The sequence below is a fragment of the Panicum virgatum genome, chromosome 2K (genome assembly GCF_016808335.1).
Source record: "Panicum virgatum strain AP13 chromosome 2K, P.virgatum_v5, whole genome shotgun sequence".
Lineage (NCBI taxonomy): Eukaryota > Viridiplantae > Streptophyta > Magnoliopsida > Poales > Poaceae > Panicum > Panicum virgatum.
In genome coordinates, this window is record NC_053137.1 from 17,557,473 (window position 1) to 17,581,851 (window position 24,379).

At 42.5% G+C, this 24,379-nt stretch overlaps 2 protein-coding genes across 3 annotated transcripts; both read left to right on the top strand.

Moving 5' to 3' along the window:
• The first annotated feature begins 2,372 nt into the window (after positions 1–2,372).
• Positions 2,373–19,489, top strand: LOC120669709 (protein TSS-like). Of its 2 annotated transcripts, none has more exons than XM_039949549.1 (26): positions 2,373–2,694; positions 3,935–4,037; positions 4,145–4,206; positions 4,577–4,669; positions 5,008–5,080; positions 6,473–6,841; positions 6,966–7,033; positions 7,148–7,279; positions 7,861–7,902; positions 8,455–8,979; positions 9,060–9,217; positions 9,317–9,848; positions 10,522–10,584; positions 10,741–10,842; positions 10,935–11,252; positions 11,339–11,431; positions 11,622–11,723; positions 11,810–11,914; positions 12,274–12,407; positions 13,576–13,759; positions 13,914–14,045; positions 14,636–14,748; positions 14,889–14,979; positions 15,058–17,422; positions 18,388–18,449; positions 19,107–19,489. In XM_039949549.1, the coding sequence occupies exons 2-24, from the start codon at positions 3,977–3,979 to the stop codon at positions 17,281–17,283; spliced, it is 5,778 nt and encodes a 1,925-aa protein (XP_039805483.1). In that variant the 5' UTR covers positions 2,373–2,694; positions 3,935–3,976; the 3' UTR covers positions 17,284–17,422; positions 18,388–18,449; positions 19,107–19,489. The 2 variants fall into 2 exon arrangements, with proteins under 2 accessions (XP_039805483.1, XP_039805473.1); XM_039949539.1 differs by having other exon boundaries at positions 2,453–2,694; positions 6,470–6,841.
• A 3,635-nt stretch (positions 19,490–23,124) lies between these two features.
• On the top strand, positions 23,125–24,175 carry LOC120669726 (membrane protein PM19L-like). Its single transcript, XM_039949564.1, has 2 exons — positions 23,125–23,434; positions 23,523–24,175. Exons 1-2 carry the CDS (start codon positions 23,308–23,310, stop codon positions 23,906–23,908), a joined length of 513 nt encoding a protein of 170 aa, XP_039805498.1. The 5' UTR covers positions 23,125–23,307; the 3' UTR covers positions 23,909–24,175.
• Positions 24,176–24,379: the final 204 nt, after the last annotated feature.

Here is a 24,379-nt window from a genome sequence, read left to right on the forward strand (position 1 = left end):
ATTAATCTTAAAAATTGCAAGACAATATTAGAAAATTTCTATAATGTTACAAAATATTAGAAATTATTATTAATGGTTAGAAAATCTTATAAATATTTTAGGAAATATAAGGAAATATTAGAAATATTTAGATGTGTGTGATTGATGTGAACTTGTTATGTTTGTGGGTTCCATAATGCTCGTGAAATAAGGGAAGCTCTTGCGAATTTTTTCTATGATTTAATGAAGGACAAGTTAGTTGCGGGAGGAGTTAGCGGCCGAGATCCCGCCGACGATGATGACGACTACCGCATACAGAGTAAACTTCGTGACACGCTCGTATAGCTCAAAATAGGGACCATAGTGTATCTAGCTGCGAGTACGGGATCACATGTTGCCACTGCTCAGCACGGCGATCACGGGTTTCGCATATGTTGCATTGTTTGCCCAGACAAACGTGACAAAAGACGACAGCCCAATAGTAGTGCCCTTTCACCATTTCAAAAAGATGTGACAACACGGCAACCACACCAGCTCACATTCAAAGCAGTCTCTCGGGCGAGGACGACGGAACTGTCATTATACAGCGAAGGTCTGTGGCGTGTAGTGGGGAAGGCGGCATCTAGGCACGATCGACCGAGCGGCAGCGATACAGTGCTGTGAGTCTGCATGCACTTAGATGCTCTGCATGCACAGAGATGCATCGAGTAGTCAGTTCGATAATTGAATCTAGCATTTTCAGTGTTCGGTCAGCTAGCCTCTTCACTGTGTTGTCATGTAGGCTTTTCAGGTCCATTTACACTCTACACTCTGGGTATCAGACCTTTGTGCGCCTATAAATACTCCGAAGTTTGTGAACTTCCAGCAGCACTCAAACAACAAAGCTCATTGTATACCCAATGTCTGGAGGTGGGTCTAACGGGAAGAATTACTACGGTTTTGGGAAAGGAAAAGGGGGAAGAAAGGGAGACCCCATAATATGGGAGGAGCCTCTTGGACCTGATTTCTTTCCGGAACCAGTGTTTGAGTTTCTGCCACAGCACAAGAGTGAATTTACCAATGAAACTCTTCTACGACAATACGATAACAGTAGAGAACCGTGGCCAAAATGCAGACATGGTGAGGACTGCTTAGTGCAGATGTGCACCGACGGGATGGATGGCGGTCGACGTTTCTTCAAATGCCCACACGCATGGGTAATATTCGGTTGTTTTATTTCTTTATCTTCATTGAGATACCTTACATGAAGTTTATTTTGCAGTCTTCAGATGCTCCAGAAAACTGTGGTTTTACCAGGTGAGTCGATCCTGCACCAATTGATTCAGTTCAGGAGTTCATCGAATACCTCCAGATAAAGATCTTTGATCTGGAATGCAAGGTAAACCATTACGAGGAAGTGAGCGAGGGTAACAAAGACGACGAAGATAATGATATCAGCAATGCTGCCGCTTCACAGGATGAACCATGCACTATTCCTTACTGCAACTGTCCTTGTCACAAGAAGAAGGGCCCTGCCCCTCCGGCACCACCGCCTGCACCGCCTGCAATGGGTGGATACTGCGGAGAAGGCTCAACGCAGTTTGCTACGTGGGGGTACGGCTACTAGGACTACCTAGTGCTAGTTACATGCTGCATCGTTGTGTTTGTTGTGTTTTTCTAAATTACCTAAGACATGTTAGCTTAGTTCAGAATCTGTTTACCGTAGTTGCAACGGATTCCGCCATGCCACTGCATGTCTGATGTGTGTTTCATTAACGTTGTATTATGATGTAATTCCTATGGTTTATATTGTGTAATGCAGTTTGTAGTTCTTAATTCTTACCGTTATATTTGATGTGTGGTTCACAGTATTCCAGTCTCCTGAAAATGTCCGAAAATATTAAAGGCAAGTTCGAAGATTCACTAGATTGCTTGTGCGTGCGTGGCACCTCGGCGCCGTGATCTGTGGCGCCAAGACGTGTTATCTCGGCGCCACATATTACAACGCCGACCCTCAGGGTCTATTTCTGCAAAAAGTTATAAAAAGGACACATATGTGAAATTATTTAGCGAAAAGGGCTAAATTGCAAAAAAAGGCCGGGCGCCCAGCTGCCGGGCGACCGGTCCCCAGGGACCGGTCTGCAAATTTTTTTCGTCTTTTTTTTTGCAGGTAAGCCCCTGCCGCCCGAAAGCCGGGCGGTCAGGTCCCGGCCGCCCGGCAGCGGGGTGGCCGGGGTATATTTCTATAAATTTCCAAATCGAAAATATATTTTTGTAAAAAACGGAAATAAAAAATATAAAAATAAAAAAACCGCCCTTGCTTCTGCAGACGTTTTGCGCGATTTGGGGGTCCGGCCCGTGAATCTCCGACTCCAATAGCCTGCGAGCAGAAGCGGCCAGTGAGGACCCTATCTTAAATCTCCACCATTCCACCCTTATCGACCCCTGCCTCCCGACCCCGTCTCGCTATCGGTTCCTTCCGTCCTTGGCACTCGCCTCGCCTTGCTCCCCCTGGTCTGGTCACCTCCCGGCCTGGGCTCTCCTCCTTCTCCACCCCGCTCTATCCTTTCACTCTCCTTCTCTTATCCCGATAATGGCAGCCTCCAGCAGCTCTGACTAGCCACCTGCTGCCCTGTCCCAGAAGAATTACACTTTCCATCCACAGCCTCGAGGCAGGTCGTCAGGCACGGGGCGTGTGCTCTGAGGAAGCAGCAGCTGGGGCGCCAGCGCCCATTGGTAAATTCTTGGAGCCCTCCTCCTTCTGGCTGCTGGTTGTAAAGTGTCTCGCGTGCCTCCGTTGCTCGGCCGTTTGGCCCTTTGCTCGGCTGCCCTTGAACATTGCGTGCTCGGGCTTTGGCCTTTGGTTGCCTTGTGCCGGGCGCTTCAGGCCAATTACGGGAAGCATAGCTTTGGTTTCCGTTCACGGCTTAGCATCTCGGCGAGCGTGTCGAGCATCCGAGACATGTTCTTTGCGCAACTCTCTGTTTCTGCTGAACAGAATTGTGTCGGTATGTATGGTGCCTGCGAACGCAACTGGGTTTCTCATGTCCACAGGTTCAGCCGCCTCATACTCCTTATCCCTTTGTAGTTGGCCAGAACGGAACCAACTTCTTGAATTCCATTTTACCTCTTTTCGGCTTTTGTGTTAAACTTCATAGTGAAGTCATATTGTGCGCACAAGTCAAGTTAATCCTAGTGAGAACAGGAGAGATGGAATTTAAATATTAAACCAGTTGCTTCCTTTTTTTTTCTTATTACACCATCAGTGTTTCACTTTTTTTTCTAGTCAATATTCGTGGGCCGGACAGATACAAGAAAACACAACGAGTATTTCTCTTTCACGTCTTCCTGTTGTTATGAACATTGTATGCCCACATGTCAAGGACAGCGCCCTAATTTGTCCTCACTGTACTTTTCTGGAACTAGTCTCTGTAACCATTTCTTCGCCCTCATCCTCAACTCAAATCAAAACATGTGCCACACATGTTTCTCTTCCGAGAGCAGCCATGTGAAAAGATACAAACCGTGTGTGTGTGTGTGTGTTGCTGCGTTGATAGGTTCATCGTTCATGACGATGTTACATATTAGCACCGCCTTTTGTTATCAATCATATCATTATGATGCCATCATATACTAGAATAGAAGGAAGAAAGCAGCGCCTTTTTTTTCTGTCATTTGGCGGTCACGGTGATTGTTAAGCAATAAGCATGCGATCAAAAGGCGCAAAGTTTTCGTTTTTAATCCGTTCAGAAGTACTGAAGATAGAATGGCGGTGTATTAAATCTTTTTCCAGCAACTGAAGATTGAAAGGCTCCGAGTCGAATTTATTAATTTCAGTGTATCTAGTGAAAAGTGACCAAATCTTGCTGCATTCCCCACTACTGTGCTTGTTTACATCCTAGTGCTTGAGAGCCATTCTATTGTGTCAAACCTTCTGAGCAGCTACTTATGTCTTGGTTTCGCATCTGTTGTGCAGTTGGGCTGATTGAGCTGGGCTCGCTCGCCGTTGGGCGTGTGCATGGCGCCTAAGAGCAAGCGCGGGAAGGCCAAGGGTGAGAAGAAGAAGAAAGATGAGAAAGGTAATTGCTTTTGATGTCCATAGTTCTCTTGACACAATTCATGATCGGGTGATATGATCGTTGGGCTTATCAATTAACTTCATGTCCTTCATTCTTGTTGTTTCTAGTTCTCCCAGTGGCCATTGACATCATCGTGAACCTCCCGGACCAGTCTGATGTGATTCTGAAGGTTTGGTTTCCATGTCCTCACCAATGCAGTCGTTCTCCTCGTACTCTCGTAGCATTTATCTCATCTGTCCTCACTGAACTATACAATATAATGAGAACAGAATTCTCATTAAAAACACATGTAAACAAGTTGAACTAAATCTTGTTACTTGAGATATATAGGAACAAACTAAAGCTTCAGCTTGGATTTGGTTGCATATATATAAATTACAGATCCTTAGCGGCATTGAAGATAACATTGTACCTTTTTTTTACTCCTCATCTTCTCTATTTTTAAATCTTAGCGTAAACTACAAACTATAGGTTTACAGTATAAAACCAGCTCAGGTGCTATTCATAATTTTACTCCATATTTGTTTCCTCGGGTGCAGGGGATTTCAACGGACAGGATCATCGATGTGAGGCGGCTGCTTTGCGTCAACACCGCCACATGCGCCATCACAAACTACTCCCTCACACATGAGGTATCGGCAGCAGGCAAAGTCAATCCATGGGTTGGTCGAAAAGAAAATTCCGTAACAAATAAACTCGTTTTCCTCAAGCCGGATGGGTTGTTCTTACTATATTTATTATGTTCATATGGTGTTATATAGTGCTATGAAACGAGAACGATGTTGCTTTTGTATGATTTTGAAGTACTTAATTTTTGGCTTAATCGACTGATACCATTGCTTGATCTGCTCCAATAATATGCTCCATCAAAACTCAATCTTTGCCCTAGCCTACTTGCATGTTTCCAGGATTTTTCCAAAAGGGTGATGAGTTCATGGCGATGACTCATTTTATTTTGCTTTTGTTGTAGACGCGTGATGGTCAGTTGAAGGATGCTGCTGACATTGCGACATTGAAGCCATGCACGCTCACCCTGGTGGAAGGTAAAAACCAAGACATCCTCTGTTATAGTAACATGTGCAATCAAAGTGTAATATTGGCTGACGTGATTATGTAAGGAAAGGGTTTTTATACCTATGGGCTTCATATTAGTTCTTGAGTGCTATTTTTTTTAATCAAAAGTAGCTACTCCTTTGATTAGATTCATATGGCGCGTGAACAACACACCAAATGTTCTTGATCATTCCCTTGTGGATCTATATTTTTATAATAGCACTAAAGCGGTTAAAGAATAATATTTTTTGTTTTCCAACTAAAAGAGTGATAAAGCTACAAACATTATTAATATATCGGTGTTCCTTCAAGAAAAATTATTACTCCCTCCATTTCAAATTATAGGTCGTTTGACTTTTTCAACCTTAAGTTTGACCACTCAGTTTATTCAAAAATTTGTGCAAAATATCACTTCTTTTTGTTTTGGTTTGCTTTATTAATACAAGTTCTTCAAGAATGACTTAAATTTGACTATGTTTGCACGATTTTTTTGAATAAGACTAGTAGTCAAACTTAATGTCAAACGTTAAACGACCTATAATTTGGAACGGAGATAGTTAAACGACCATCTTGAGCCCCATGGGAATTCATAGGGTTGATAGCTGCTGCATCTCCTACCTAGTCAATACCTAATAATTTAGGTTTTATTACGGTATTTGGAAATGTATCAACCTAGAGTATAATTTGAGTTTGGCTCTAGAGTTATGAAGGCTTTTTTAGGCCAAATTCATACATTAGGTTAGCATATTTTTGCTTGTTTTGTGGCGATATTACCTTATGAGGTCAGAATTAACAAGTTGCGGCTAGTATTTGTTTGTTGTCACACTTTGGTGAGCTACACTTCCTATTCACGGGATTCATTGTTTTTTTTTTGAAACGGGTCATTCATCATATCTTTTCCAAGTTTATGTTATTCGGAATAAAATGAATTCCATTCCAAAATCCCTCCTTTCTTTCACTTGTGTCTCCTATTCTTCATGTTAGGAAACCAATCCATTATCTCAACACCCTAAAGAACCATACCTTCATTTGAACGAGCATAACTCGATCAACTTTTCAAAAATTTCAAAATTATATCTTCTTTCTTAAGGAAAATCATTGTCCAACCATACAATGGAACCCTCATTTGGGAAAAAAAAATACTCTTTCTACCTAACATTCTCTCACCTCCATTGTTGCGAAAGAGTCGATTAATAGGGACAATGTGCCCACAGGGACTGAATCAAAGAGCGAAGTGTGCAGTTCACCAAACCATATTTTGAGAGCGTACCACAGACAAAAAATATAAATAAAAATAAAACAAAGTTCTAAATCCTGTTCTACTTCTTCCCTGTTTGTATTTCTCGAATTACTCGCACTAATGAAAATAATAAAAAAAGCAGACGAGTACAGCGAGGAGAGTGCGGTGGCGCACATCCGGCGGCTGCTGGACATCGTCGCCTGCACCACCTCCTTCGGCCCCGCGCCGCCACCTCCGCCGCCGCCGTCCCCCAAGGACACCGATGCCGCCAAGGAGCCCTCCAGCTCCGGCGCCACCTCCAAGGGCGCCGCCTCCGGGTCCTCTGGCGGGCGCCGCACGGCCTCGCCGCCACCGGCGTCGCCGTCCAAGGAGTCGTCGGCCGCGAAGGAGGCGGCGGCCAAGGAGTCCGCGGCCGCGGCGGAGCTGGAGGCCGAGATGAGCGGCGCGTGCCCCCGCCTCGGCGCCTTCTACGAGTTCTTCTCCCTCGCCAACCTCACGCCGCCACTCCACTGTATGGGAACGTTGACAGCCTCTCACTGCTCCCAATCTTAATTCCTCATCACGCATCGCGTCCTCAATTCGCTAGAGCCGCTCAATGTTCACTTGAATTTATCCAAACTCTTGATTCGTTACAGTTATAAGGCGCGTGTCACAGCCTCGGCAGGAGGAGCAGCCTTCGGATGACCATCTGTTCTTTCTCGAGGTAAGTAAAATGGATCAGTGACGGCCTTTTCATTACCTTCGTTGTGACACAGTTCCCGCATGATTTTTCCGTATAATGTGCTGGCCCTAATCAGAATCGTTGTCTGGTTTACAGGCAAAGCTTTGTAGTGGGAAATTCGTTGTTGTTGAAGCTCGGAGGAAGGGATTCTTCAGTTTGGGGAAGCAGCGTGTCTTGTGCCATAACCTTGTCGACCTTCTGAGGCATCTTAGTAGAGCATTTGATAATGTTCGTCAATCTCACTGAACTTGTTGACTTTGTTTGTTATGATTTCTATTATAGGGTAACAGTAGCTTGAATGCCAAAGGTATTTGACCTTATTATTTAGTTTCTACTTGGATTATTGTTTTTCCTATACAATAGAAGAGGTAATTCGTAGTACATGGAGAATTTGAGGATCTCCTTCACTTTGTACCAAAACGATTGGTATCTGTGTATGAAGAGTGCACATCTTTCTTCAGTACTGAAAATATTACTCTAGCAGTAATTTTAGGATTATGATGATAAATCTATTTGCAAGGTTACAAACTAAAAGCAATATTTGCCTGGTGCTATTTTAATTGCAGCAGTGACATACTGCTGCAGAAAAAAATATCTGCATTTGCATCTTTTGAGAGCTTTTGATGAGAAACATTAGAACCATAAACTGCTGTAGTTTCGTTTAAAAAAAAAAACTGCTATAGTGCAACAAGAGGTGTCTAATCACAAGGCAGTTTTAAGTTTCAAGATTGTCTATCACACTTGATGTTTCATACTACTTATTTCATTACTTCTAACTCTATTCTTATTGTTGCTTTGATATGTTTTAGGCTTATGAAGATCTTATGAAGGCATTTTTGGAACGAAACAAGGTTTGCTGTAACCTCATTCAAGTTAATTTTCAATTCATAATTTTTGTTGGCATTGATGGAAACTATCAAGGTGGAGCTAGAATTAGAGTTACTTTAGCATCTTCGTTCAATGCCTAGGGTTAGAGCTGTGGCTACCCTAGGCTTGACTCACCCCTGGAAACTATCTGACATTAGTTGTATCAGAACTATGTAATACTCAGGAATGCACTAGACTGTATATGAGAACAGAGTTAGATAAATTTTGGTTTACGTGTACTTCAAGTAACAAATAAAAAATTTGGTTGTGTTCTGGCCTTCTGGGATACCTTAGCTACTCGTATAGATATGCTAATGTAGTTTCATAACTTGTTTCTTCCATATTGGTCACATTATAGTATTGTCTGCTTTTGTAGAAGTACCTTAATTCAGCACTGATGTCTAGCGAATTCGTTGCATCTTGTCTTGTTTTCTGTTACCCAAGTGCTCCATTCTTTGCTGCATCTATGTTTGATAAATCTTTCTCCTATTCCATTTTTATGTCCTCACCTAGTTGGCGTTGCTCATACATTGCAGTTTGGAAATTTCCCTTACGGATTTCGTGCAAACACATGGCTTGTTCCTCCAATTGCTGCCCAGTCACCATCAACCTTTCCTCCTCTTCCTGCTGAGGATGAAAACTGGGGAGGCAGTGGAGGTGGTTGGGGAAGGGATGGCAAAAGCGATATGTTGCCATGGGCAGATGAATTCCTTTATCTGACATCTATGCCTTGCAAAACTGCTGAGGAGAGGGAAATCCGTGACAGGAGAGCATTCCTACTACACAGCCTCTTTGTAGATGTTGCCATCTTTCGGGCTATTGCAGCAGTAAGGCATGTAATGGAGAGTACAGGGACATCAGAATCAACCAAGATAGATGAAGTTTTGTATTCTGAGACAGTGGGAAATTTTAGCATCACTGTCACAAGAGATTCTTCAGATGCAAGCTGCAAGTTGGACACTAAGATAGATGGAATCCAAGCGACAGGAATGGACTCTAAAGATCTTGCAGAAAGGAACCTTTTGAAAGGAATAACGGCAGATGAAAACACGGCTGCCCATGTATAATTTCAGAATTAAGGTTACCTTGTCCATATTCTGCATGAAATGTAGTATTTCTTACTTTTCTCTTTAATTTGCAGGATGTTGACAGTTTGGGCATTATCAACCTCAGGTATTGTGGGTATGTTGCAGTAGCAAAGGTTACCGATATCAATAAAGCCAAAGTGACCTCTTCTATTAAGCCAATAAATATAGCAGATCAACCTGAAGGTGGTGCACATGCATTGAACATTAACAGGTTAATAACAAGAGTAACAATGCTTTTATGTTATTCTCAGTATTTAATTTGTATACCTATATTTGTCTGTTGTTGATTAACTTCTGCTCATTCGTTTAGTTTGAGGATGCTCCTTAATGAAGCCAATTCAACTGGAGAGAAAAAGATATCAAGCCTTTCACAAAATCATAGGCATGAAGAACTAACTACGGCACAAACTTTTGTTGAGAAATTGTTGAAGGAAAGTCTTCAAAAGCTTGAGGAAGAGGAAAATGAGAAACAATCATTTATGAGATGGGAACTTGGTGCCTGCTGGGTTCAGCATTTGCAGGATCAGAAAAATTCTGATAAGGATAAAAAGCAAGGTGGCGAGAAGGATAAGAAGAAAACAGTGGACAAATCTCTGAAAGAGACAAAGATTGAAGGGCTAGGGAAGCCTTTGAAAGCCCTTAAGAACTTGAAAAATGCTGGTACTGCTGACATTGGATCCTCATTGGGGACCAAAATCTCTGCAGAAAGTCAGAAAGACAAACCTATTGAATTACCACAAGGAGAGTCTAATGCTTCAGAGAATGAGAACCTTCTGAAGGATTTATTACCAGAATCTGCCTTTACAAGGTTGAAAGAATCAGAAACTGGGCTCCACCAGAAGGTGACGCATTGCATTTCATTACAACTGAAAAGTCAAATTAGCTATATGTTGCTTTGTATTATGTTGATCTTATTGTCTGAGATGTTGATAAAATATTAAACAAACTTTTCATATGATCTATATCTTTGGGAGCCATACGTGTTTTATATATATAGCTAGTAACTTTAGGTTGCCACATTGCACATGATATGATGTTGGCTAATAAGAAGGATATCAAGCTGAGCTGTTGAAGTATTAAGAAAGTGGTTCTTTTCTGACCCATAGTATGAAATTTGTGGACTCTGACTAAGCTAAACCAGTTATAGACAACCTCAAATATGAGCTTTTTCAATACAGTTCTTATTTCTGCACAACTAATATGTTCAATCATGCACGAGTGTTGAAATTGGTGCAACATAGATTGTTTGACACACTTGTTCTAGGAAAGCCCTTAGAGGTACTATTCTTTCTTTGCTATATTCATTTACTTTTGTGCTTCAATCTTCTGCTCAGTTTTTTTTTTTTTTGTAAAGTGAAACAATTTTTTTCTCTCTGAAAGAAAAGATAATTATTCTTTCATCCATTGTTCGTGTTTGTCTTGAGTTAGCTGATGTTGGAGTTTTTACTGTTCCTGCTTAGCTAACACTCATTTTATCATAATCATGCATGAAGACTAACCTTGTTTTTTCTACAGTCACCTTCTGAGTTGATTGAGATGGCTCTGAAGTACTATGATGAAGTCGCGCTTCCTAAGCTGGTATGTATCAATATACTAGATAATGAGTTTTTATGACAGCCAGGGGACATCTCCATGTAATCAAGTGTTTTATGAGATTATGAGTGATTGAGTGATGTATATAATCAACATGCTCATTGTTTTGAGTTAAGAAGCCTAATCAAAGAAAATATTCAGGTTGCTGATTTTGGTTCTCTGGAGCTTTCACCTGTTGACGGTAGGACTTTGACAGATTTCATGCATACTAGAGGCCTACAGATGCGCTCTCTAGGACGAGTTGTAAGTTTCTAGTTCTGTTTTATATTTGAACTGAATGAATGCGATTTCTTTCCAATTACTCTATAATGCTGACCAGCTAATTATCTGTTTAGGTCAAGCTTTCAGAGAAGCTTTCACATGTTCAGTCCCTATGTGTGCATGAAATGATAGTGCGAGCATTCAAGCATATCGTTCGATCCGTGATTGCTGCTATTTCAGACACACGGCAATTAGCACTAACAATAGCTGCAGCTCTGAACTTACTGCTTGGTGTTCCTGAATCTGGTGTCTCTGGAAGTTGTCCTAGTGTGCATCCCCTAGTATGGAGATGGCTTGTGATATTCTTGAAAAAGAGATATGAATATGAGCTCACAGAGAAACATTACAATGATGTGAGGAAATATGCTATCCTGAGAGGACTATGCCATAAGGTAAAAGTTACTATTTGTATCTTTATTTTTTTAAAAAATCATCCTGATTTGGCATAATTTAATTTGAGGATAACTGCCGCTGTTAGGTGGGCATTGAATTGGCACCCCGAGATTTCGTTATGGATTCTGTTTTCACATTCCATAAGCAGGACATTATCAGCCTGGTACCTGTACATAAGGTAAGGTTTGCAGGATAGGATTATTACTTGTTTGAAATTAATTTGACTCATCATATGTAATCATATACATTGATGGCATGTACGTCGGTTATGAGCATCAGTAGTTTAGAACTTTTTTATTTATTAATACTTTGTTAGACACTGTAGGAAATGACATAAACCCAACTAATATGGTTTTCATAACATGCAGCAAGTCGCATGCTCATCTGCAGATGGAAGGCAACTGCTAGAATCCTCTAAAACTGCCCTTGACAAGGGAAAACTTGAAGATGCTGTCAATTATGGGACCAAGGTATGTTTCAAAAATCATGTCTAAATGTTGCAATTCCTTTCATATACTTTTTCCGCTGATTTGTAATATTCGATATGAAAATGCAGGCTCTTTCTAAGCTCATAACTGTATGTGGTCCCTACCATCGAATGACAGCTGGAGCTTATAGCCTGCTAGCCGTTGTTTTGTACCATACTGGTGATTTTAATCAGGTAGATATTGCTATGCGGTTTGAAAATCAGGTCATTTGATGAAGTGCTAAACATTTTCAGGCAATTCTAGGTGGCCTTACATGGTTTCAGAACATTGATTCTACCTGCTTTGATAATATATTACAGGATCAAAGTATCATAGAACTAAAGTAATATGCAAGGATTCGTATTGGAAAAATGATAACTTTTAGGTTGATATCATGCCAGAGTGCAACTGGGGGGGATGAAGTTGTCAGTAACATGATACCTGAAAGCGTGTGATGGCCATTGAATAAATGCTTTTAAAATGGATGTGCCTATAGATAAAAAGTTTGACATACTTTTTTGTTCTAGCTTTTAATATGTCCAAGAAACTGCAGGCTACTATTTATCAGCAGAAGGCCCTAGACATCAATGAGAGGGAACTTGGACTTGACCACCCTGATACAATGAAGAGTTATGGAGACCTTGCTGTATTCTACTACCGTCTACAACATACAGAATTGGCTCTAAAGTAAGGAATATTCATAAAACTCTTCCATTTTGTGTTTCATTGAGCTCATCTATGTTTTCATAACAGCCTAATGGACCACAATACTCTTTTTTGGTCTTAGCTAAGTTAATACTGTATCTTTTCACAATCTTTAAGATCTTGATCTTGATTGGCCGTGTATAGGACAGTAGGGTCAACGGTGTGCAATGGCTTTGATCTGGTCCTTAAGTGCATCTTATCTGTAACAGCTCTTTTTGTGTTTTCTCTTTTCTACCCTCACTTTGGTCCAAGGTGAGGTGTGGTTATGCTGTAATTGGACCATTTCTTCTCCTTAATACAAAGATACGCAGCTCTCCTTATTCGAGAAAAAAAAAGATGATTGGCAGGAGATAAAACAAAACATATTTACTGTTTAGGGCATGCATTTGTTTGTTCTATAACCCATATTCTAGCTTCTGTTCAAAAAAATGTCACATGGAATGTGCATGTTTTTTTTTCTCTTTATTGGTATAAGTTTTATTTGAAATAAAACCTATCCTTAAGATGATAGTTCCGATACAAGTTATACAGATTGTTAGCTATGGAATAGCAGATGCAATGGAATACTGATATTTGGGTGAATCCTGAGATGATGTTTCTTTTCCAAATATCTTAGATAATTCATGAATATGTGCATTTTTTTTCTTCATTTTATGAGGAAAGGTTGGAAAGGACAAAAAAAATTGTCAAAAAATAATTTCTACCGCAGAATCTAGTACTCAAGTTAGATTGCTGTTTGTCCTATTTTTATTAATTTTTTATGTAACAGGAGGGGTCAAGCCCCTACTGATCACACACACACACAACACTAAAAGGAAAGTTTAAGTTACAATGCCAAGGACAAAATAAATATGTCAATTTCTGTTGTTTTTTTAATGATATCTGTCTATTGGGCTATTTCTTATGATCTGGTTAAAGCTCCAAGATATAAACATGAAAGCATTTTAAAAACAGAAGTGGATCATACTTGTTGTCTTACAATTTGTTCAGTCCTGGTAAAATGTACAATTCTGATGTGTCTTACAATTTGATCAGTCCTGTTTAAATGTACAATTCTGATGTTTTGAATTAATTGTGACAGTATCTGCAAACTTCTATATTTACTCATATTCTAGTTTCGTAAAGCTCATTAACTATTGATGTAAATTAGGTATGTCAAGCGTGCGTTATATCTTCTGCATCTTACGTGCGGGCCATCTCATCCAAATACAGCTGCTACATATATCAATGTAGCCATGATGGAAGAAGGATTGGGCAATGTGCATGTAGCTCTCAGATACTTGCACAAAGCTTTAAAATGCAACCAGAAATTACTTGGGCCTGATCATATACAGGTAATAGTTTTTCTATATATATAGTTTAGAATAGGATATCTCCTTTCTTGCAAGGACATGCTAGATATGCTTGCACTAAGATCTTTTTTTTTTCTCAAAAGAGTTATACTGTTGGTTGGGCAATACTTATGTAGTGATCTTCTGTTATCTATAGACTGCTGCCAGCTACCATGCTATAGCCATAGCTCTCTCATTGATGGAAGCTTATTCCTTGAGTGTTCAGCATGAGCAAACAACCTTACAGATCCTTCGTGCAAAGCTTGGACCAGATGACCTACGGACTCAGGTATCCTTTCATGAAATGAAATTGTTGACATGCACAAGAAGTACCTCCTCCAATTAGATATCATTTTAAAATGCGTGCAGTCAAATAAACATTTTACTAGTATTAGCAAAACATTGAAATTGTAATATGAGAATAGTGTTACTTGTATAGCTATCAAATCTACTACATAATACTCCACACTAATCGAATTACCCCCTTAAATTGTAGATTTAAATCCTTTAGCTGCTCCACAGGAATTAAATAGATCAGATGACATGGTTGTCCTTTAATTTTTTCAAGTTCCCATACTAGAAAAGATGCTTTTGTTTATGAGAGTGATAGAATCCTTTTAGTAAACCATAAGAGGAAGAAAATAGGAACCTCACTGAATTTTTACTACTAATTATATATGGAGATGCTTCAACAGTCTAAACAAAAAGCAACTGGGATGAGTTACATATATACAGATTTATAGTCATTAGTCAAAGATGTACATTAGAGAGCATTTCTTTGTCCAAGATGACAGTTCCTTTATTTTGGGAAGAAAGAAAATTTTCCTCCTTTATGACTTAGAGGGCGATTCTTAACCTTTTAGCCTTGTCTTAATGCAGGATGCTGCTGCCTGGCTTGAATACTTTGAGTCCAAAGTAATTGAGCAACAAGAGGCTGCACGGAATGGAACTCGGAAACCTGACGCATCAATAGCTAGTAAAGGACACCTAAGGTGAAACTTTGATTGAGAAATAAATCCTTAGATTTTCTGCGATAGGCTAGTATACAAAAGACTGGGTTTGCTGATATTCTGATGACTCAGTTTTAGATGGATACTTAGATATTATATTGACTTTTACATTGTACTTCCAGTGTGTCTGATCTTCTTGATTACATAAATCCCAACCAAGAGAACAAAGGAAGAGATTCTGAATCTGGCAAACGGAGATACTCCAGTATAAAGGTTGGTTACCTATCTTTCTTTATGCCAGTTCTTGTTTTTTGTTTAATAATTTTATTCACCTCATACTCATCATGTCAGGTTTTATCACATTCAAATGAAAGTTCGAATGGAGCAAGTCCTGAAGCATCTCCGAGGGATTCAACTCCCATTATAGATGAGGAACAGCATGTTAAAGAGCTGCCAAAAGATGATGGTACCGATGTTATGTCTGAAGCTGAGGTTAAACAGAGTCCGAAATCGTTTGAGCAACCAGCACCTTCTGAGCTGCCACTAGAGATACCCGAGGTGAACATTAATGTACCTAAGGAGGTTCTTCAAGATGAAACTGCAGAACCTGAAGATGGTTGGCAGCCTGTTCAAAGACCTAAATCAGCTGGGGGACCAGGAAAGCAGATAAAGCATTACCGTCCCACCGCCAGAAAGGTGTATGACCCTGATAGTCATGATCCAACATATACTTCACAATACAAGGCCAGGAATTCCTATTCAAATAATCGCTACTATTTCTTAAGGAAGAGAACTGTCGTACCTACAACGTATACAGATCCTCAGCAGCATGTGAAAGTCCAGACATCAGGTGCCAGGTTTGGTCGCAAGATATATAAGGCTGTGACCTATAGGGTTAAGCCAGGGACTGTGCCCACAGAGGTGCAAGATACTAAGAGTACAGAGCAGGTGAGTGGTAAAGCAGAATCCCAGGTGACATACTCACAAGCACACAATCCTACCTCAATAGATCACAAAGAAAGTGAGCTACATGGAGCTTTAATTGCAAGTAGTGGAAATGCTCCATCATACAAAGATGTTGCATTGGCACGTCCTGGAACAATTGCCAAGACTCAAATTCAGAAATCTAGAGATGATGTACCGCAGAACCAACCATCACTTGGTCAAATCATTGCACAAGAAATGAAGGATTCTTTGGTTGATTCACTCCAAGTGGAACAGAGACCTATCTCTTCAAATGCCAATGATCCTAAAGAAGTAGCCAATGTAGCAGAACAAATCCAGCAATCAGAAGAAACTAAATTTTCTGGAAGAGAACCAGAGATTGAGAATATAGGCAAAGATGGTTCACAAAATTTGCCGATGTCTGTAATTGGTAGTGAGTCTGGAAATAGTAAAGAAGAAGATGCCAATGTGTTCAGTAACGCAAGTGAAGAATCATCAAGTGGTGGCAATGATGGCGCAGCCATGGAGTTTTCTGAGTCTACTGGATCTGCTAAAGCTGAAAAGAGTGGGAAGTCTGACATGGAATTTTTTGAAGCTCTGCCCAGTAGTATAGAACCTATATCAGATTTGGCATCTACAACAAACACAGGGAGTCTTGTAGGTGTTGCAAATGAGAAGTCCAAGCCTAATTTATTGATAAGTAATATTGATTTGAGAGAGATGCCTAATAAGAAGCTATCTGCCGCTGCCCCACCATTTAATCCATCTCCACCAGCTGTACTTAGCCCCCTTTCTGGAAATGTTGGTCTTCCGCCACCAGGTGCCATGCCGGGAGTAGCACCTTGGCCTGTGAATGTATCCCTGCATCCTGGGCATTCAACTATGGTGCCAAGTGGTCCTCCTTTGTGCACTTCCCCTCATCATTTGTATCGTCCTACTCCTCGGTCTCCTAATCTCATGCATCCTGTGCCATTTATTTATCCACCATATAGTCAACCAAAGGTGGTTCCAAGCACTACATTTCCCATGACCACTAATATTTTTCAGCCTAATCATTATGGATGGCAACCTTATATGGGCTCAGCTCCGTCAGAATTTGTGCAAGTGTCAGCATGGTCAAGTGGCCATACAATCGACTTCATCCCCCCGCCACATGTTGTTGACCCCATTTCACAGTCTTTAGCAGATAAACATATTCAATCTGATGCAGCTGTTGTTAGTATAGGACCTTCATTGGACAGTAATGCTGTAGCGGCCAGAGAGGAAATGGAGACTCCTGCAGTGGTAGGAAGTGACAATTTCATCAGCAACAAACATGATGATCAGGATAAACAATTAAAGGATGCGGTTAGAATTGAGCTGAATCCTGACATGAATGCAGTGAACAGTCTTGACATTGGTGTAACGAATCAATCACGAAGCAACATGAAGAATGAAGATGAAGGTAGTTTCAGGATATATGTAAAGGGGAAAAGCCGGCGGAAACAAACTCTGAGAATCCCAATAAGTTTGCTTAACAAGACATACGGGTCACGTTCTTTCAAGCTTGTCTATAACAGAGTAGTAAGAGAGAACGACATCTTCAGGCCTTCGAATGTGTCCTTTGCTGAAGTTGTTTCATCTGGCAACTAGGCAAATCAAAATTGATCTAAGCATCAAATATTGGAATTATTGGTCAAAAGAGAGTTTTGATGGATCTCCAATTCAAATCTACTGAAATGTGATAAAGTTCTTATTTCAAAGGCAGAATGACAATCCTTCAGTGTTCTAGGTAATGAATTTAGTTCGTATACTTTTCTCTTGTTATCCATTATATTTCATTCAGGTGAGATCCCTTGGTGTATGCTCTTTGCTGATGATGTGGTGCTAGTTGACGAGAGTAGGGCAGGGGTTAATAGGAAGTTAGAACTGTGGAGACGCACGTTAGAGTCGAAAGGGTTCAGACTTAGTAGGACCAAGACCGAGTACATGATTGCGATTTCAGCGCGACTAGGCATGAGGGGGGAGACGTTAGTCTAGATGGGCAAGTGGTGGTCCAGAAGGATAATTTTCGGTATTTAGGATCGGTGCTACAAAAGGATGGCGACATTGATGAAGATGTTAGGCATAGAATTTCAGCTGGCTGGTTGAAATGGCGGCAAGCTTCTGGCATCCTTTGTGACAAGAGGGTGCCACAAAAGCTAAAAGGCAAATTCTATAGGACAGCAATTCGTCCGGCGATGTTATACGGTGCTGAATGTTGGCCTACAAAAAGGCGACATGTCCAGCAACTGAGTGTAGCAGAGATGCGGATGTTGCGGTGGTTTTGCGGGCACACAAGGAGGGATAGAGTCCGGAACGAAGTTATTCGGGATAGGGTCGGGGTGGCACCAATTGAGGAGAAACTTATCCAGCATCGGCTGAGATGGTTTGGACATGTCCAACGAAGGCCTCCTGAGGCGCCGGTGCGTAATGGGGTTCTTGAGCGGGTCGATAATGTAAAGAGGGGTAGAGGTAGACCTAAACTGACGTGGGATGAGTCGGTTAAGAGAGACCTTAAGGATTGGAATATCTCTAAAGAGATAGCTTTGGATAGAAGCGCTTGGACACTAGCTATCAATGTGCCTGAACTTTGAACTTATTTCTTTCGGGTTTCATCTCTAGCCTACCCCAGCTTGATTGGGAAAAAAGGCTATGTTGTTGTTGTTGTTGTTGTATCCATTATATTTCATTCATTGATAAAGCTATTTTCTGCAGATGTGAAATTCACAACCAAAACTGTTCAGAAGGATAAATCCATTATTTTCATTTAAAATAAGGTATCGTTTCTTTGCAAGAATCTTTTGGGTCATTGGATGTTCATCTTTTCTGTTTCCATTTGATGGATCGGTTTTGATTGTAGTTAGCTTCTTGATATTCTTCTATGTAGCATATAAATATTAGCATTATTTCAATGCCTTTACATCTTCTGAACATATACATTTTTATCATCAATAATGAAAGTATTTGCATCTAAATGTACAAACGGTGAACATTTTGTGTCATAGACCAGATCAACCATATTATAATTCTTCAGAACACAAGCCTTGTCGTGAAACAGTAGTTCCAATGAGCAAGTGAAATTTGAGCACATTATATGAATTAATTATTCACAATGTAATGTCATTAACTTTGCGCGGTTTTCGTGAGATAAGTGTGACCACTACTTTTTATAACTTCAACATTAACATATTCTAACAAATTTTACTTTTTTGAGAGCATTTGTAAAGACAAATCTAATGAAAATGTTTCATGTTACCAATCTTGATCATTTAAACATATCAACTGTGGCAGAACTGATTCTAGAGCATCCAAAATAAAAGGCATAGACATAACATTTATATAGTAATCTCCTTCCTTTTGTCTACATTCTTGCTCCAAATTTTTCAGTGATTTCTTCATACGCTGAATTCACTGGCCTCTTATACACATTACAGGTGTCGACAATCCGGTGTAAAATCCAGAAGAGTTGCTAAGAGTTTTCTGGGATCCAGAACTAATAGAAGATGAAAGTATTACCAACAATATAGACTGTCTAGACAGGCTGGTTTTTCTTCAATTTTGATAGATTAAGAAAAAGAGAATCCTCTTTGATTTTTTTAGCAAAGTTTTGGGCTTTAAAACTTAGCACTTAGATTCTGATTTTTTTTTGTTGCTTCGGCACACCCAATAATCACCGAAGATTTTTGTTTTTGAGAAACTAACGTTATTCTTTTTTATAGAACAATAATAATGTCTATTCGGTAAAGCTGCTTGTTTATTCAAAACAAGAGGCATTTCGATATGATTAATCAATATATTCTTATTTCATCACCGGCAATTACGTCTATCCATATTTTGGCTATGTTTTTTTGTTTGTTAATGAGCTACGTGACAGGCTCTGAAATTGTGACACTTTATTTTGTTCGGATACAAAGTTCTCTGAATCCGGATGGAAATTGACATTATCATTAATTTTTATGTCCTGCTGTTTGCTTCAATGACAATGCAAATCAAGAGATGTAGCAGGTTACTTGATCCAGGTTGGACAGCTGATCAAGGATGAAATGGAAGGACATGTGGGAACCCTTGTGTCTTAATGTTCAGTTCTTTTGTTTCTGAGTTAGATTTCTTGCTGTTTTTTATGTAAGGCCATTTTTAGTGGGAGTTTTATGGGCATTAAATAGACCATAATGTCATCATTTCTAATGATGTGGCAGTGTATCAATGAAGAGAGAGGCGAAATGAGTTTCATTGGATGGAACTATGTATACACGGTTACCTAGACAGTTTGTGTCTTGCATGTAAATTTAGGAAACAACAATAAGTGAAACAATCCATTGAGGGGAGGTGTTTCATCCTAATTTTAAACATTTTTAGTGATGTATCACTCTAGCTAATCACGTTCATGAAACTTCCACTGAGAAGTGAATGGTCTAATTGAACTATTGTAAACCTAGATTTCTACTCTCTTCAATTGATATGGATGGTATGTCAGTGCTCCTGTATTTTTTTTAAAAAATGATAACACTGTACACCGATATCGAGGAGTATTCGTCGAAAACCATTGTAGTATATAACGATATATTAATTGGATGATAAGAAGAGTTTGTTTTTAATCATTATATAAAGTTAACTACTCCCTCTGTTCTAAAATGAATATAAATTTCGTATATAAAATAATTTTAATTTTGACCAAATTTATATAAAATAATTTATACATTTTTTTATCTTCAAATAGATGTAGTATAAAAATATATTACATGATTAATCTAAAGATACTTATGCTATAACATAAATATTAATATTATTTTATATAAATTTGGTCAAATTTAGAATTATTTGACTCTTCGAGAAACGAGATTTACATTCTTTTTGGGATGGCGGGAGTAGCCATCAATTTACTCGGAAAAAAAACTAGTTCCATCAAAGAGAATGGAAAGGAAAAGCTCAAATCACTTTTTTTTAACAACATACCTGTATTATGGTTAAGGAAACGTACACATACCAGTACAAGTACGTATAAGGATACAGAGTACAGCTGTCCCCCTAACTTTACAAAAAGGACCTCGAGAGAAAAGAAAATTGCAACTAAGTCCCTGGTCCCTTTCCCCAAACAACTCCGACGCCGGAAGGAAACGCCGCCGCCGCGATCTGAAGGAGCTCCATCGCCTGAAAGCTTTAGTGAGCCGCAGTTGCCGTCCAACACGAAGGCTGGAACGATGTCGTCGTTGAAGAAACCTCGGCCGGCGACGCGCCCCAAGCTCCACAGATCTCGAATCGGCTCCCGCCATCGACTAACGCCGAGAGGAAGTCGAGGCCGATCCGCTCGCCATCCGACCACAGCTGCCACAGCCATCTCTGCACCTATGACGAAACGCGTCACGAGCACCGCCGCTCCGCCGCATCGACGAAACAATGGCCGACGCAGACACCTGTACAGGAGCCGGCGAAGCCGAACTCCACCTCCACGAGCTCGTTGGCGGCACCGGAGTGGAGCACCACCAAGGCGAGGAAGAACTCGAGAGGACCTTATTCCTTCGCTGCGCCGCCGCCACCGCCTCGCCGCCACAGCCGGACACCGAAACCTAGATATACTAGGACCTAAACTACACCACACGGCCGAGAAGCACCGATCCCCTTCACATCCGACGCCGGAACGGCCATCAAATGCGGAGAGGATCGGCGTCCTCGCCGGCGGGAGCACACGGGGACGCGACCGCCTCCTTTTCGCCTCTCCCAAACTGTCGCACCGAGAGAGTTCGAGAGATTGTGCCTCGTGCCTCGGGGAGGTTGTGTCGCTGCGCTGCGTGTGAGGAGGGGTTTAGGGGCAAGCTCAAATCACTTACAAGAGTAGCAAGCCTAACTCCTGAACTTTATTCGTGCGAGGGCGAGAGGCGCAGCTATACGGCAAATAAAGTAGGGGGCTTTCCACCCGCTCAACGGCCATCTCGACACGTCAACCAGTGACACTCCACGCCAACGCCAAAAGTGACCAAGTCTAAACCTCCCACGCCAAGCGCTGGCGTGCACGGACGGGCCCGACCGACCTCGAGAGGCGCCCGGTCACGAGCAGAACACTCCCAAGTTCCGAATCCGTGCGGTGGCGGTGGCCGTGGCGACCTCTCTAGAACCCTCCGCCCCGCCGGGATTCGCCAGCGCGAGCGGTGGCAGGCGCACGCTCAGTGGCGGAGCCAGAAATTTGCGGCTGGGTATGCCAAACATAAAAAAAAAATTCGAAGCTAATACACAGTATAGTTGACGATAAGTTGCATAACAAATTCATAATCGCACCGTTCGGCTACTGCTGCAGCTCCCACCGCCATTTTGCGCTGCCGCAACACGCGGTAGCTGCAGCCGAGCGTGCAACAATAGTGCAGTTGAACGGTGCGAATAACAACCGGTGGCGGCTTCCTTCGCACTGATGCTGGGGCGCTGGCACTGGGACAGCGAGGGGCTTGCGGCCTACCCCTGCCGGAGTTGTCGTTGCCGAGTTGGGGAGGTGATCAGGATGAGAGAGCCGGACGCCGGTCGCCGGAGTGCCGCCAGACGCCGATCCAGGGTACAGGCGAAGGGCCGCGGGCCGAAGGCGGAGGGCTCAGAGCCGAGGGCCGGAGGTGCACTGGGGCGAACACGGAGCCAGGGGGCTCAGGGCGAGCCGCGAGCAGAGACGGAGAGAATGATTCTTTTGAATTTGGGGCTTCCTTGCTAGGCTTTGTTGAATTGGATCCATAAGTTGTATATGATACTCCCTCCGTTCCAAAATAAGTATAGTTTTTGGCATTCAAATTTTGTCCCACAAAGAATGCAGTTTTAGCTTGTAATGAAATCCATCTAATTAAAGCAATATCAAGTATACCAAGAAAGCATTGCATAAAAGAACGTATAGAGCGAATCAAATATTCAGTAGATATTATTTTTTTAGTTTCAATGTCTGCATTCATTAAGGATCCAGAAACCCAAATAAATAATACAGTTTTCAATCACAATTGGTAGAAATAATTATGGGTAACAAAGTCATTTTTTTTGAATGAGTAATGTGTTTGAATTTTCTAAAACTACACTCTTTGTGCAATGAATAGAGTATATACATCTATGAATACATGTTGACATTTCCCCCTAAATCTTGGGTATGCCTAGGCATACAGGGGCATACCCCTGGCGCCGCCCCTGCGCACGCTTCGCTCCGGCGCGCGCGGGGCTCCCGGCCGCGGGCACCGAGCGCGCGCACGTGTCCCTCCCCCACCCACCCTGCGTCGCCGCCTGGGCGCGCCGCGCTGGCGCGGGTGCGCACACGCGTCGCCGCCTCCTCGCCCCCCCGCGCATGCAGAGGCCGCCGAAGCTTGAGCCTCACGCGCAGTCCGATCCAGCGGCCCTCGGCGAGTCGGCAGCGGATCGGATGGATAAGCCCGGCAGCCAGGTTGGTCCCCCGGCTATCCGGCCGCCTTGCCTTTAAAAGCGGGAGCTGCTGCTTCGTCGAGCTACTAGCCTGCTGTCCATTGCTACTAGTCTTCAGAACTGCAGCTGCTGCTAGAGCTCAGCTTAGCTTGAGTGCCGCCGCCTGCTCCCATTGCTGGGCTGTGCAAGCTTAATTAGGCTCGCTCTGCTCTAGATTCTGCGAGGAAGAAGAGCCACCTAGCTTAGGCTTGGACGACGACAATGGCCGGGGTCGGGAGGAACATGGTGGCGCCGCTCATGGTGCTCAACCTCATCATGTACCTCATCGTCATCGGCTTCGCGAGCTGGAACCTCAACCACTTCATCAACGGCCAGACCAACTACCCGGGTACTACAGCGCTTGATTAGTTCTTGTGGTTAAATCTGGATCATCGGTGTCGATGTAGTGCTGGGTTACTCACACGTCTTGCTCGCAGATGTGGCCGGCAACGGCGCGACGTTCTACTTCCTGGTGTTCGCGATCCTGGCCGGCGTGGTGGGCGCGGCGTCGAAGCTGGCGGGCGTGCACCACGTCCGCGCGTGGCGCCACGACAGCCTCGCCGCGAGCGCGGCGTCGTCGCTCATCGCCTGGGCCGTGACCGCGCTCGCCTTCGGGCTGGCGTGCAAGGAGATCCACATCGGCGGCCACCGCGGGTGGCGCCTCCGCGTGCTCGAGGCCTTCGTCATCATCCTCGCCTTCACGCAGCTGCTCTACGTGATGATGCTCCACGCGGGCCTCTTCGGCGGCAGCGCCGGCTACCGGGACCACGCCGACTACGGCGTCGGCGGCGCCGCCGGCGTGCCCAAGGGCCCCAGGGTCTGATCTCGCCTCTACATCTCAAGCACGCGCGCTGCACGCGCCGCGTTAACGTCGTAATAGTGATGGCATGTGTGGGTGTTGATGGTGCGTGTGTTCGTACGTACATCGTTTATCTGCTCATCTCTACTGTTTTTAGTCAGGTCAGCTCAGCTTAGCTCTGGCTTGTACATGTATCCTGTTTTTAAGTGTATTTTGTGTGCCGTCGGTTTCAGTCGGTGACGACACTGATGAGAGATGAGGTTGTGGCTCAATCTGTCCTGGTTTGGGGTTTCTCCCGTGTCTTGATGCATAGGAAACAGGGGAATCCCCTGCTCTCAACCGATGCGTGCATGAATAATCCATCCATGAACAATGTTTTGAGCTCCGTCAAATCCGACTTTGAGCGATAAATCAGATGTGGGTTAGGATCAAAATTTGCATGCCTACGACGGCGACGGCGAGAGTGAATAGCAAGTGAATAACAGTAGCAAGTGT